Source organism: Pseudorca crassidens, chromosome 1 (genome assembly GCF_039906515.1).
Source record: "Pseudorca crassidens isolate mPseCra1 chromosome 1, mPseCra1.hap1, whole genome shotgun sequence".
In the NCBI taxonomy this organism is placed as follows: domain Eukaryota; kingdom Metazoa; phylum Chordata; class Mammalia; order Artiodactyla; family Delphinidae; genus Pseudorca; species Pseudorca crassidens.
In genome coordinates, this window is record NC_090296.1 from 190,615,643 (window position 1) to 190,631,736 (window position 16,094).

Here is a 16,094-nt window from a genome sequence, read left to right on the forward strand (position 1 = left end):
GTAGTAGTTGTGGCTTGGGGGCTCTAGAGCGCAGGCTCAGTAGTTGTGGCTCACAGGCTTAGTTGCTCTGCAGCATGTGGGATCTTCCTAGAATAGGGCTCGAACTTGTGTCCCCTGCACTGGCAGGCATATTCCTAACCACTGTGCCACCAGGGAAGTCCATGTATCTTTTTTTTTTTGTGGTACGCGGGCCTCTCATCCTGGGATTGGAAACGAAGCCATTAAAAACAATTTACTGAGCATTGACCATGCGCCTTGTTTAGTGAGAGGTCAGTGGAAGGTGATCATCAAAATTCACTCAGAAGAATGCTGGTGCCAACTTCTCCTCCAAACCAGGAGACATACTTCTGTGCGTCTTCAGATGGTGGCCACGGGCCCTGCTTCTTTGGTTATCATTTCGGACAAGATAAATTCTGAGATCAAGCATGTAAATGTGATGGATGCATATAAAGAGTGGATGGTCAACCCCTTCTGTTCAAACATGAGATTCATAACAGGGCAGCTAGTTATGTTGACCAGTCCCTCACTTCACCCAACTTAAATCATCTAAGGATCAAATTGCTCCTCTTAGGAACTGAATAGCAGTGGAAGGTCCTTCAGTGTAGGGGCCTCTTTTCTTTCATTCATTCATTCATTCATTTATGGCTGCATTGGGTCTTTGTGGCTGTGCGCGGGCTTCCTCTAGTTGCGGCGCCACTCTTCGTTGCGGTGCGCGGACTTCTCATTGTGGTGGCTTCTCTTGTTGTGGAGCATGGGCTCTAGGCGCAGGGGCTTCAGTAGTTGTGGTGTGCGGGCTTAGTTGCTCTGCAGCATGTGGGATTGTCCCGGACCAGGGCTCGAACCCGTGTCCGCTGCATTGGCAGGTGGATTCTTAACCACTGAGCCACCAGGGAAGTTCCGGGAGCCTCTTTTCTTATCTCTCGGAAGGTATGCCTCTGAAGATGACAGGAAGCTGGATTTCAGAATTCTATATTTCCCTTATAACTTTAAGATCTATCATCTAAGGGAATCCTTCTTTTTAAAAATTAAAAAAAACATTTTGACATTTTATGACCTAGCACATGTTGTCTGAAGGGCTTTTGAAAATTACTGTGGTGACTAATTTTGACAGCAAGCTCACTTTGCCATTGGAGAACTCCGAGCAGGCAGGATTCAATCCTGAAGGTGGTGAAAGTGCTGAGATTAGAGTCCACGTCCACCCCAGCACTCCCTCTAGTGTAGCAAGTCCACTGCCCCCCACGGGGCTGACTGATGGGCCTTCTCCAGTTGACAGAGGAAGCCACATCCCAAGAGAGAGACGACCAGATGGAAAACTTGGCAGGAGAGCTCTGCTCTCCTGGGTCACTTCCTAGGAAGCACACATCATCCTAGGCTCACTTCCCATGGGAGTTTTCCTCGGAACTAGACACATTTCTCAATGAGTTTCGTCCATCTCTTGGTCATAAGTTTCCTTTCCATCACCCCCTGTCCCCTGAATGAGTCGAAACACAACAGAAATGCTGGTGAAGGAAGTGGCCATGTCGGGTGTTGATGACCTCTTTTTTTTTTTTTTTTGTGGTACGTGGGCCTCTCACCGCTGTGGCCTCTCCCGTTGCGGAGCACAGGCTCCAGACGCGCAGGCTCAGCGGCTACGGCTCACGGGTCCAGCCGCTCCGCGGCATGTGGGATCTTCCCGGACCGGGGCACGAACCCGCGTCCCCTGTATCGGCAGGCGGACTCTCGACCACTGTGCCACCAGGGAAGCCCTGATTTTTTTTTTTTTGCAGTACTTGGGCCCCTCACTGTTGTGGCCTCTCCCGTTTCAGAGCACAGGCTCCGGACGCGCAGGCTCAGCGGCCATGGCTCACGGGCCCAGCCACTCTGCGGCATGTGGAATCTTCCCGAACCGGGGCACGAACCCACGTCCCCCGCATAGGCAGGCGGACTCTCAACCTCTGCGCCACCAGGGAAGTCCCGATGACCCCTTTTGACACGTCTTCCTACTTCACTGAAAGGAGACGAGTAGAGCCCCGCTCGTTCCTGACCAGATTCTAACTTTCTGCATCTTGTACAGATGATGACTGTAATTTCCTGCTCTTTTGGTAGAAAATAGGGGGATCGTAAAGCAAGGAGAAGTGAGAGAGAAATCCACTGCAGTTCTGCTTTCTGTCTCCTGGTGAAGAGTGGAAAGTGAGAGCTGGCATTCGTGGTTTGGGGAAAATGACAAAACAAATGAACAGAGCAAAACACCTTTCCTCGCTTTTGTGCTGTTGAAGAGATCAGAGGTCTGGTCTCTGGAGAAGATGATGCGTAGGAAGCTAGGATGAAGCAGACCGAGAGCTCAGGGATTCAAAAGGGGGCCTACACCCTAATGGAGGTCACTCCGTCCCCAAGACCCTGAAGCGGGAGGAGACATCCCAGGAGGGAAGTAAGACATTACATCCTCTGGAGACAATGAAGAGCCATGAGAAAAGACACAAAGCACTGATACTTAGGGTTCCCACTGAAAGAAACAGCTTGCCACTGGGACACTCCACAGGGACAGCCACAGAGGACCATCCCCACCTGGGCACTGGGAGCTTTTGAGTGCCTCACTCTTAAATATGGATGGAAAGCCTCCTACATGAAAGACAGAGACCAAAATAAATAAAGAGAAAAAAAAAAGAACTGGAAAGAAACACAAAGGAAACAGAACGTGCATGATAATTAATATTGTTGGAGTGATAAGAGGATATCAGGCTCAAAGACAATAACAGGATTACATGTATATAAAGAAAAATCAGATAATATGAAGGAAGTCTGGGAAATTCAAAACATGATGGCAAAGGTTAAAAAATCAATAGAGGAGATTCAAGATACTATTGAGGAAATCTTCTAGAAAGTAGAACAAAATGACAAAGATGGAAAATAGGAGAAACCAGGTATCAAAGCAGGAGGCTGTGCCCGGCATCAGATTAACAGGAGCTCCAGAAGGAGAGCACAGAGGAAACAGAGACACATCACTAAAGAAACAATACGAAAAACCTCCCAGAACTGAAGAATACGAATGTCCAGACTAAAAGTGCTCGCTGAATACACACCACAGTGGGCTTACAAAGACCTACTTTAGGGCGCGCCATCCTGCAACTTCAGATGAAGAGGAATAAAGAAGAAATCCTAAGAGATCCCGTGGGTGGTCATGGAGGTGGGGGGAATCCACATACAGCGTATGGACTGCAGACTTCACCAGAGCAAGCAACTCTCAAAGACTCTGAGGCAGCACCTTTGATATTCCGAGAGAAGTCATTCTGTATCTCCACATCCAGTCAAACCATTAACCAGATATAAAAGTAGAGCAAAGGCTTTTGCAGATATGCAAGGACCCAAACATTGTACTTCTCACATACACTTTCTCTGGGTTACTGCAGGATGTTCTCCAGTGAAACAATGTTGTAAAACAAAACACAGGAAGACTCGGGATCCAGGAAGCAGAGCACCCAGTCCAGAGCTGGGGTGAAGGGAAGACGGGACAGGAAAGGGGCATCTTGGGCTGAGGGCTATGAATGAGGCCATGTCCAGACAGGAACAGAAGGACAGAGGACTCTAAAAGGGAGGTGCCTGGAAAAACAACAAAGGCAGCAGCAACAAAACCCAAGCTAAAGAGAGGAATGGATGAATTATCTGATGCAGATGCAAATTAACGTCGGTAGACATTTGGGAATCTGTAGCTTCTGGAAAAAAAAAATGATGGATACATAGAAACTAAAACAAGTAACAGCAAGGCAATTATTATTACCTTTAGGTAAAATAACTGGTTGTCTAAAAACGGAATCACAACCTTAGGATGCTACTTGGATTAGTCATAATAATGTAATGCTGATGGGTATGGCTTTGGCCCAGAACTGTGCTATCACCATACTGGGAAAACGGGAAAAGGAAAGTGTGGGTGGTTGCATAGGAGACCTCAATCCTCACCTGCCTTACGAGGAATTCAGTACATCAAAGATGGATAAATCAAGGAATAACACCCTGTGCCCCTTATTTACAAACAGAGAGAGGCAAATACCAGAAGAAACAGCTAAAATTGTTGGAAGCGGCAGGAGTTGCGGGGGCGGGGGGCGGGAGGGGGGAGGGGGGCTCTTTTTCATAAACAGCCTCCTAGAACCATGTGGCTTCTAAACCACGGCATATATTACTTAGATAAAAATAAATGTGAACGCGTTAAAAAAGCGAATGAAATAAGGACTTGGAGGAAGCAGGAATAAACAGCTTATGGTATCTGAACAACTTAGATTCTAGTACGTTGTAGGAATCGCTCCCCAAGACACAGGGAGGGCGCTGGGTCAGCTGGTATCAGCATCACCTACCGGTTACATGTCTGGAACCACTCTCAGGTCCATCAAGGCCTCCAAAGCGCCAGAGGGCAGTGTGGGCAGCACGCAGAAAATCGCAGCCAAGGTGAGCTCAGATCTGATTCCAAGTGAGCAATTCTATCTCAGCGGGAGCTAATAACGTGCCTGGTGGGGTGCTAACTACCTTCATGTCTATCTCGCTTAATCTCCCCAAGAAGGTGGTGGGTTGGGTCTTTTAATATCCTTGTTCAACCAAAGAAGAAAATTAAGCTTGGAGACGTCACAGAAGGTGTCCACATTTATTGCAGTCGCTAAGAGGCAGAGGTAGGAAGGGAACCCAAGTCTGTGAGCCACGGAGTCTAAACCCCTAATCACAGTCATTCTGCTCCCGGGCCTTCCGCCATCTTTACACATTTACAACTGTGCCAAGCCTGTTCCACCACTTCTGGTTCCTTGTCTTTCGCTAAGTTACTAAATCTCTCCAGCATCGGTTTCCTCCCTCAGTACAGCTGACGATTCCATCCCACTCATGAGCCTCAAAAAATGTAAGACAAGTGAAAAAATTTTTATAGACTCTAAGTGTCAACTTATGCAGATGAAAACATTATTTTTGATGATGGGAAGGAGACGGGTGGCCTTGTGACGCGATTCTGTCCCCTACCTAACCTTCAGAAGAGCCAACTCGGGCTCACTGACGCAAGTCACTAAGCTCCAGGACAGATGCTGAGAAGAGACAGCTGGGGTTCTAGAAGGGCACACACCACCCAGGTCAGCAGGCAGGCTGATGGCTGTGGGCACCTGGACCCTAAATGTGGCTGGCTCCGAATGCATCACCTCTTTAGTTCTGGGGATTTCTTTTTTACAATTTCCCATTCATCCCAGAGTCCTCTGTGATCATTATGTTCAGAAGCACTGAAATCTTCACCTTCAGCTCAGCATCTGTGACTAGACTGAACCGAACAACTCCGAGAGAAACCATGTCTGCTCCCTTAACCCAGGGGTCTGTATAAGCACAGTTTGGGGCAACTTTTTACTTGCTGGGGTTGAGGGCGATTTCATCCCAGTCAGCGACTTCCCAGGCATCTACTGCCCAAGTCTGCCCCCTGGTGGACAGTCCTCAGTTTTTATTCCTGAATTCTTCCAAAGTGCTTTCACATGGATTAAACAAACACCATCAGAGACGCTTGCCACCTACGAGGTACGTAAGACCGGTATTATTATTTCCACTTTATAATGAGAAAATGAGGGTTTAGAGAGAGGAAGAAATTTGCAAGTCCCTGGAACTACATGCAGCGTCTTTGTTCTTCCATTCAGCAAAAGCCCCAAATACTGTAGTCTGAGCACTCTTGGGCTTGCGCCCAGGTTAAGTCTTGGTTCAGCAGTTGTCACCAAGCGAGGTTCTTTCACAGAACTGAATCTGATCACTACCACGCCCTCCACGATTCTGAACATTTGCATTCAGTGGAGCTATTCTGTGCAGTGATGTGCTGAAGAACTTCCAGAAGGAGAAGTGATGGCCGACAGACCGCTTCACCTGTGTGTGCGCTTTAATGTGTGGTCAGGTGTTGCAATCCCTCCAAACTAGGTTTAGTTAAACAGGAAAATACAGGCAGCGGGATCTCCTCTGAATACAGCCATTGACCATGTTACAACAGGTGTACTCGGCTTTGAAGTTCTCTAAGGAGAGTCTGCCCTCCAGGGCACAGTGCAGCCCAGCGGGTGGGATCTGTGATCTGGAATCAGGCTGCCAACTTCAGCCCTGACTGACTCTGCCATTCAGTGGATATGCAACCCCGGGTGAATCTCATAACCACCCTGTGCCTCATCTGTTTCACGGGGAAAACTAAGATAAAGAAGAGTCTTCATCTCAGAGATGGTGCAAAGATGCAGCCACACAACCTACAGAAGGCGCTCGGCACCAAGCCCACCACGGCGCCATGGGCGTTAAGTACCAGCTGTCCTTCTCCCTGGTCATTAATGAGCTGACCTCAGGCTGCACTCCTGAGACAGAAGGGGGCGTGCTGGAGCGTGGGTGCAGAGTGGGCGTTCACTTTAAATACATTCTGTTAGTTATGATTCTCAACCCAGGGCGGGGAGCGGTATTCCGCAAGCCCCTCTCCCCCGGGACGGGGTGTGTGCTGGATTCTGTGGGCGTTTTGGGTTATCCAGTGAAAGGAAACACTACAAGCATATGGGGGAACTGGATGCAAGGGACTGTCCCACTCAATTAAGAACTGTCGCTTGAATAGACGTGTCCGTGAAGAAGATGTACAAATGGCCAGAGAGCATACGAAAAGATGCTCAACGTCGCTAATCGTCAGGGAAAAGCAAACCCAAACCATAGTGAGGTACCACCTAATACCACTAGGGTGGCTACTATTTATTTGTTTGTTTTTTGGCTGCACGGTGCAACTCGCAGGATCATAATTCCCCGACCAGGGATTGAACCAGTGCCCTCAGCAAGGAAAGCGCAGAGTCCTAACCGCTGGACCGCCAGGGAATTCCTAGGCTGGTTGTTATTAAAAAAAAAACAACCCCAGAAAATAACAAGTGTGGGTAAGGATGTGCAGAATGGAATCTTCACACACTGTTGGTGGGAATATAAAATGGTGCAGTCGTTATGGAAAGCAGTATGGCAGCTCCTCAAAGAATGAAAAATAGAATTATGATATGATCCAGCAATTCCATTTCTGGGTATTCACCCAAAACAACTGAAGGCAGGGACTTGAACAGATATTTATAAACCCACGTTCACAGCAGCATTATTCACTACAGCCAAAAGGTGGAAGCTACGCAAGGGTCCATGGACTGGTGGGTGAATAAACAAGACGTAGTAACTGCATACAATGGAATATTAGCCATAAAAAGGAAGGAACTTCTGATATCTGCTACAACATGGATGGACCTCGAGGACATTATGCTAAGTCAAATAAGCCAATCACAACAGGACAAATACTGCGTGATTCCACTCACGTGAGGTACCCAGAGTAGTCAAGTTTATAAAGACAGAAAATAGAATGGAGGTTGCCAGGGGCTGGCGGTGGGGAGTTACTGTTTAAGGGGTACAGAGTTTCAGTTCTGTATGATGAAGAGTTCTGTGGATGGATGTGATGATGGCTGTAAAACAAGGTAAACGTACTTAATGCCACTGAACTGTACACTTACCAATGGAGACCATGGTAACTTTTATCACAGTAAAAAAACTGTCCCACCCCATAGAGAACAGACTTGTGGTTGCCAAGGGGGTGGGGGGTAGGGGAGGGGTGGAGTAAGAGCTTGGGATGAGCAGATGCAAACGAGTATCTATAGGATGGATAAACAACAAGGTCCTACTGTACAGCACAGGGAACTGTATTCAATATCCTGTGATACACCATCATGGAAGAGAATATGAAAAAGAATGTATATATATATATATATATATATATAACTGAATCACTTTGCTGTACAGCAAAAATTAACACATTGTAAATCAACTATACTTCAATAAAAAAAATAAAAAATTGTCTCACCCAAAGTGCCAAGAGCATCCTTTTGAGAGATACTTCCAGAACATCCAAAAATGATCAAATATACATGCATTTGGTTATAAGAGGTTCATTTATAATTGTGAGACCTAGTGCATTTGTCACATTCGTCTGGGTTTCCCTCTTTTGGCCACAGTTGCCAAGTTCAGGAGACCCCTAAAGTCAAGCTAAGGAACACCTCCAAGGAGCTAAAACACAGTGATGGGATTGGAAGTAGTCACGTATGAACACCTGATAGCTTTAGCTCCACGGAGTTCTCATTTATTTATAGTCATTAATTTATAACTTACTTCTACTAATCAATAAAATTGCATTAGGGGCAGCAAGTTGGGATTCCCAGCTTCAAAGGAGACTTTCAGATTTCAACGGAAAACTCTGAACAGGAAGAGGAAGTTCTTACCTTGTAGATACAGGACTTGGCGTTCAGGAAGAAGAGCTCTATGGTGGCATTATCCTTTAGGTATGAGATGCTCTCTATATAGAACCTGGAAGAGAAAAACTGCCAGTGAACCACAGAAGCATCAACCAATCAGGCAGAAAATCATGTGTTCTCCGAGTTACATGATTTGACTTGAGGATACGGACGCCCAATCCAACAGGAACAAAAGAAAACGGCATCATCTATTGCTTCCACGATTCCTTTTTGAGAGAAAACAGTGCTTTTCAAGTTCGTTTACCGTGGGTTAGGACCATCATGACTGACAGCCCTTCTCATAGCAAAGAGCCGGCCTGCCATCAACCTCTAAGAGTACACTTGAACTTGACCATTGACTTCCTTTTTCATTACCTGCTTTCCAATTTTTTTATAATGTCATTTGTTTCCATTGCATTACTTTTTGTCCTCATCACTGTTGAGCTGGAGTTTTAGAAGATAATTTCTTCTGCTTAATCGAAAGAAGGGCCCTATTTCTCCTTGAGATGGTTACAACAGGTCTTCGTGACGATGGCAAGGTGGGGTTTGACGTCTGCACGTCCAGAGAGCTGTGGCTGGCGTTCTTAAAGCCGTGATATTCATGCACATGAAGCCAAATGAGAATTGGATTTTTTATCCAGATGAAACTTATGGATTTTTGTCAAGACAACACATGCTGAAATTATTTAAGTTTAATTCAATGATCCTTTACACATCGACTCTGGAGTTTATTCAATTCCTGAATTAGGGAAGGCACTTGTACTTGTCTAAGGCTCAGCTGCACTGAGGGAGCTGTGATGAGAGGGGAGAAGGAAATGATTGGCACGCAGAGCCTTGGAGGGGAAGAGGTTCTGAGTGGGGTGGCAACACCTGGAGGGCACTGGGTACCTGCCTCGTGGAAACTGGGGGCCCCAAGAGGGGGCAGGAGGTGAAATGAGAAGAAACAAGTGCTATGATCGTCCAGAACAGCGTTAAGATGGGATGGAAAGAATCCTGGGGAGGAAGCCGAGAACCCAGTGATCTGGGCCCAGAGCTGTGTGATTCAGGGCAAGTCCCATAACCCTGCTGGGCTCCCGCTTGCCAGTCTGTAAAAGACAGCAGGACGTGGTCAGCAGTTCCCCACCTAAGAAGTCTGCTGCTTTCAAATACTGGAACCTAATTCAGATTAAAACAACAACGCCGACAGCAAAACCAACACACCAACACTGTAAGGCAAACAAAATGTGTGTGTAGGCTTGGGCGAGCCCGTGGCCCCCCAGTTTGCAGCCTCTTGTCTACAGACTAAGTAAACAACATCTTTGACCATTTTACAGACGTGTGCAGAGGCTGTCGTGATGAATACAACACAGATTCATTTAAATTTGTAATTGAATCCAGAGTCATCTTCAGAGATTAGTAGATATTTTCAATCCACGGATACTAGTCTGACAATTACCATCATGGACGGTCTACAAAATTTTTGGAAATTACGATATAGTCTTTATTCATGCAAAGCCTGGGAATGAGGTGGCTGGTTGATCTCTACCACCACCCCCTTCCCTACCAAAAAAAGAAAAAAAAAAAGAAAAAAGAAAAAGAAAAAAAAAAACAGGCACCTGCCTCCGGCTTTTGGAGCAAGTATTCTAGGTCATGGAGGTCTCCATAAAGGGCCTGAGTGGTCTCAGAGGAACTGTAAAGCTGTACTACCTTCACTCCCCTAGTAACGGAGACTTGAAATATAGAAGCAAATTCTACGTCTCAAAGCAAAACACAGTTTTCCCTTGGTATCCACAGGGGATTGGTTCCAGGACCCACCTCTCCCCCAGGATATCAAAATCCTCAGATGCTCAAGCCCCTGATATAAAATGGTGCAGTAGGGCTTCCCTGGTGGCGCAGGGTTAAGAATCCACCTGCCGATGCAGGGTACACAGGTTCGAGCCCTGGTCCTGGAAGATCCCACATGCCATGGAGCAACTAAGCCCGTGTGCCACAACTACTGAGCTTGCGCTCTAGAGCCCGCGAGCCACAACTACTGAGCCCACATGCTACAACTACTGAAGCCCGCAGGCCTAGAGCCTGTGCTCCGCAACAAGAGAAGCCACCGCAGTGAGAAGCCCGCGCACCGCAATGAAGAGTAGCCCCCGCTCGCCACAACTAGAGAAAGCCCGCGCACAGCAACGAAGACCCAACGCAGCCAAAAATAAATAAACTAAAACAAACAAACGAAATTTTAAAAAGTAAATAAAATGGTGCAGTACAGTCGGTACATATCCGCGGGTTTCACATCTGATCCGTGGATATGGAGAACTGACGGTAAGTTACATTTGATGTAATTAAAAAGTCTATATCCGTTGTAAACTTTCTGGCAAGGGGTAGTCAGAATAGCAAAACCAGAAGGAGGGAAGGAAGGCAGACAGATGGAAGGGAAGGGAAAGGAAGCAGAGGAGGGGAGGGGGAGAGGGTGACAGAGGCTCGGGATGGGGCTCCGGGTGGGTCAGAGCAAAGCCAGCTCAGCTGGGCGACCTGCAGGCGTGGCCTATTACAGATCAATCCTGCTTCTGTGCCTGTGTCCGAGCTATTCCTCTCACTTCCAGAGCCATCCTCCTGCACACCCCAGCTCACCCCTGCTCCCTTCAGACTCACTCAGGGTCACCACAAGTTTTCGCTGACTCTGCGGACGGTCCCCACAGCAGACCTCCTCTCCTGGGCTCCGGTGACGACCTCTGCTTACTGTATGGCCCCATGGTGCCGTGATTTTCTGTTCCCTGAGATGCCTTCTTAGTAGGCTGCTAACTCCTTGAGGCCTGGGACCAAATCTCATTCATTTTTGCATACCCAGCACTAATCCAGAGCCTGGCACCAACACTTAAGGTTCTACGAATGAAAGATGCTTTCAACTGTTCTCCTCTCCACACACCGTTGGTGGGAGTTCTTACTGCACAGTGAAATGGGCGATGAAGACAGTGCAGGAGGGAGAAAAAATAATAAATGATTTCCCAGCCCATTTATGATTGGGGGTCTTATACTCCACACCCAGCCCCTGTCCCTCTGCCCCTTCTTTCACCGTGAACATGGAAAGCTGCCCACGCAGGGCTGCTGATGACTTTCAGTCCTAGAGCCAGAAGAAGGCTTCTAGAGTTTGCCAGTCAGTGACCTTGGCTCTGGAATAATAATTCTGAGTCGAAAGCTGTTGGGTCTGAAATAACTTAATTTTTTCAAAACAGTGCCGTACATCTTGATCCCATTTGCTTTAATTCTTGAGAATTAAGGAGCGAAGACATTCTGCCCCCCGGCCCCCCATTTTCTCCTCAACAGCATATTAAGAAAAAAAAGTAACACTTCCCTTTCCAACTCTCTAATAATGGAAAACTGAAATGAGATGGCAAATTCTATGCCTTTTGAGATAGTATTTGTTCCCTGGCTGCACAAGAGACAGGAAGGTGGAGGAAATAACAAGCATATTCTGAGATGGACGGGAAAAAAAATCACCTCCTTTTGAAAGAAACTGGAAAGCAGTTTCCTGTTAACCTTTATCACCAAGAAACAGCCTGGGAAACCCTGTGAGTTCCAGGCCTGTCATATTATTGTTCTGTAACCCTGGAGATATATATATATATATATATGTATTTTTTTTTTTGCAGTACGCGGGCCTCTCACTGTTGCAGCCTCTCCCGCTGTGGAGCACAGGCTCCGGACGCGCAGGCTCTGCGGCCATGGCTCACGGGCCCAGCCACTCCGCGGCATGTGGGATCTTCCTGGACCGGGGCTCGAACCCGCGTCCCCTGCATTGGCAGGCGGACTCTCAACCGCTGCGCCACCAGGGAAGCCCAACCCTGTATATTTAATTCATCCCGAACTTTCCTTCTGCGCTAGGAAGCTAGTGAGTCAAAAGTGCCCAGAGAAAAACAGACCTCAGCCATCTCAATCCCACACCGAGGCCCAGCGCACTCTACCGGAGAAGACACTTCTAGGGAAACGGGGAAGGTTGACGGTGTGTGTTCAAAGTCTTGATGCCAGTTCTGTTCCTTTGGATTTTCCTGAGAGCCTGATCAAAGGTCCTCCTTTTGGGCAGTAGGTGGCGATGTTGCATTTGCTTACCTACCAGCGCAGAGGGCTTCCTCAAAGACCGGGTTCACAAAGAAAATTCCAGGTCTCTGGGTAAACCTAAGGAAATGAATGATGTCTCGTAGCTTCAGAGGGTCTGTGTGGACAATTCCAAGTCTGATTCTGTATGAACTATGCGTTTTGGATGCTTTGACGTCTGGGACCTTGCTGACCCTGGAGGGACAGCCCCTCCCAGGCTTAGCCAATTCCTAAAGATGGTAAAGGGTTCACCTGTGAGCATACCTTTTGCAGGCAGACCAGCCAATCCAGCGCCCACATACACTTCCTCGCCTCCCCTATGGGGATTTCACATTCCAGGCTGCTATGCACCTGCCTTAATCATCCCAGGGCCAGCAACTGGATAACCTGGGACAGTTATAACATGCCCCAAAGCCTGCTGAAATTATTCAAGCTAGCCAATCGTAAACCTGCTTACCCTGCCTCACCCATTCTTTCCTGCAGAAATCACAATAAACGCTGGTGCCCACAGGTCCCCAGCTCCCTCTGCCTCCTGGCCAAGCCTGGTGCTTCCCCATGTGGCCCTGCCTGGCATGGGGTACCCCCTCCTCTTGGGAACCGAGTAGCAATCTCTCTTTTCAATGGCAGTCATCTCCTGATCTGTTGGCCCCAAGTGCCTGAACACTAATAAAACCTCCAATTTAAAACAGGCTCTTCAGCATATTTAGTAGGACTGAATCTTTCTTTTATTGGCCACACCGCACAGCTTGTGGGATCTTAGTTACCTGAACAGGGATTGAACCCGGTCCCTGAGCAGTGAAAGCGTGAAACCCTAACCACTGGACTGCCAGGGAATTCCCAGTAGAACTGAATCTTAGGGCTTCTTCTTCTTTTTTTAAATATTTATTTATTTGGCTGTGCTGGGTCTTAGTTGTGGCATGAAGGACCTTTAGTTGAGGCATGTGGGATCTTTAGTTGTGGCACGTGGGATCTTTAGTTGTGGCATGCGGGTTCTTTGAGTTGCAGCATGCGGGCTCTTAGTTGTGGCATGTGGGATCTAGTTCCATGACCAGGGATCGAACCTGGGTCCCCTGCATTGGGAGCACGGAATCTTAACCACTGGACCACCAGGGAAGTCCCTTAGGGCTTCTTTTTGAGTCAAAGGAAACGGTGCTCTAGGCCAAGGGCAAACCTGGCTCAGTACCGTGACTGATGCCACACCCAACCTGACCCAGGTGATGCTAACCTGAGGATATATTAGCAGAAGGTCTAAGTAGGCATAAACATGTGCTATGCTAGTGCATGTCTGAGCATGTTAAATACTGAAGGCTCTGAAGCCTTGGGGAGTCTGGTCCCCTTTAACGTGTAGAAGCCTCAGGGGGTGGAGATTGAACACCATCCAGCAAGATGACGTCAGCTAGGTTTCCCCCCCTGGGCCCCCTCTCTCCCCCGCCCTCTCACATCCACCCCTTGGCACTTGGGAATCACTGACTATTTACAGCAAGTGTTAATTAAATGGCCCAGTGATTTCATTTTGTAATGAACACAAATGTCACATTTGGAAGGTCTGCTTTTGGTAGCAAAAAGGAGCGATCGCAATGAGAAGGATAATTAACACTGCTGTGAGTTTCTGCGGCCAAATCTCTCTGATGTTGAGAATTTCAACAGCGCTGAAAATCCTAACTGGGACACCCAGTTGAGATCCAGCAAGTTCTGGTTGGCAGGCGCCTCGTTTCAGATCCATGCCATCCCTGTTACCGTGAGTGACAGGAAACAGCGCTGGCTGTCTTAATGAGCGAGCAAAGACACCAACAGTCGGGTCGCGAACTCAACTGCAAAATCCCCTCTCCCGGATCAAAGCTTCTGGGCATCTCCTCTCTCCTTCTTTTCTTTTCTGTAGCTCACTTTTGTTTATTGTTTGTGAAACTCTAAGTTTGAGGAGACACATCTAATCTCTATTTATTTTCCTACAAACAGTGTCGATGACCAGAGCTCCGAGGACATGGATGGAGAATACACAACGAAAGGAACAGCCCAGACGTGGAGGAATCATCCTGAGCATACACTTGTATCTACAAAAAAAAAAAAGGACAGAGGGGCTCCCTTGGGTGGGTGGGCATATTTTCCTTCTATGTTTTCTCGACCTATTTCTTAAGCTTGCCTGGTGGACACTACCAGAGGGTCGCTGTTCTCAGTGTCGGGAGCTTGCCTCTCAGCATTAAACAAGGGTCTCGTCGTTGACTTCGATCTTGGTCACACACTGATCGCTGGGCTGCTTGTAATGGATGTGTGTGAGGGGGCAGGAATGGGGGAGAGACGAGGCTGGGTGGTCATGCACAAGTCAGGTCACAAGGGACATGAGGAGGGCGGCCTTAGCATGCTAATGGAAAGCCAGGAACACCATGAGTGGGGGATCAGATAAGAATTCTAGAAAGGTGCTCAGTGCAACACATAGGATAGAATGGAAGGGGCCAAGACAAGAAGCAGAGATGAACAAGGAGATTTTCAGGACCAGGAGAGGCTTATGAAGGTCCTAATTATAGCCAGGGAGGGTGTGTATGGACAGGAAGGGATGGAGCTCTTAAAGACATGAAAACAAGAGGAATTCATGAATAAGAGGCCAGAGAAGGGAGCAGGTGGGAGACAGCAGATGACGTCAAAGGCGACTTTCAAGTTCCTGGCTTGAGGGGCTGCATGGGTGGTGGTGTCCATCGCAGAGATAAGGAGGTGTCAGGGAAAGAAGAGCGAGCTGGGGGCAGAAAGATGATGACATTATTTGATTCAGACAGGGGAGGGCAGAGAAGCGCCTGTGGAATTTGGTGCCCAGAGACCTCCAGTGACCATGGGGGTGATGGGACCAGAAGCTGGACCCCCAGAGACTGAGGGATCAATGGGACATGGGAAAGGGGGCAGCAAGTCCATCCTTCTGAACCTTTGCTGTGAACAGAAGGGGGAACAGGGGTGGTAGCTGTAGGAGGAGACAAGTCAGGGAGGGTAGTTTCTTTTCTGAGGGTGGGAGCATCATGGAGGGGCGTGGAGGGGAGGGGTCAGTGGAGAAGCAGCTTAAGATAGAGGAAAAGAGAGGGAAAACTAGAGGGAGTGAGCTCCCTGAGGTGGTGGGAGGGGCTGGAACTGGAGGGCAGGTGGACCCACCAGCCTCGGAAGATCGGATGAGGGAGGGGTGTGTGTGTGTGTGTGTGTGTGTGTGTGTGTGTGTGACAGAGACCCTGGAAGCTGGGGATGGTGCATGTTCACCCGTTCACTTTTCTCTTCCTACCTCTTCAAATGGTACCTACAACGTAGCAAGTGCCGATGAATGTCCATGAATCAACAACCGAATCCATCGATAATGGTGAGTACGTAGCATGGCGTTCGCAAGTGAGAAAGCTGTTGACACCTCACAGTTGAAATGAGAGTGGCTTTTGGCTCTTAAGGCAGCAGTGACGCAGCTCAGGGTGACAAAAAGGGGCTGGTGGGACCGAGGCGTGTACTTTGTAGAAGAGGAGAGAGCACAGGGCAGGGCAGAACGCTTCCCCACTGGACGTCCCCCTTGTCAGGAGATGGCAAGTCTTTCTCAGGTGGGACTAACAGCACGCATCTCAGCTTCTGGAAAGCCTGCTTTGCCACTGAGGATGCCCCTTCCTCCACCAAGGTGCTTTCCAATAGGGTCGCCAAGCTTTGGGACTACAGGTTGCTTTGTCCCCCGCAGGGGGCGCTCTGTCATGGTGCTGAGTTGGGTAGCTCCAGAGGAGCAAGGTCAGGCCTGGGAGGGCTGCTCTCCACGACACCTCTTGCCCAGACATG

The 16,094-nt window shown here is 48.2% G+C and overlaps 1 protein-coding gene across 8 annotated transcripts in view; it reads right to left on the minus strand.

The window, feature by feature from the left end:
* Positions 1-16,094, minus strand: part of FRMD4A (FERM domain containing 4A) — a 646,084-nt gene that overhangs the window by 136,310 nt on the left and 493,680 nt on the right. For all 8 annotated transcript variants that reach the window (XM_067703847.1, XM_067703859.1, XM_067703855.1 and 5 more), the window contains one exon: positions 8,238-8,322. In XM_067703847.1, the coding sequence (XP_067559948.1) occupies positions 8,238-8,322 (85 nt within the window). The remainder of the gene's footprint in view (positions 1-8,237; positions 8,323-16,094) is intronic.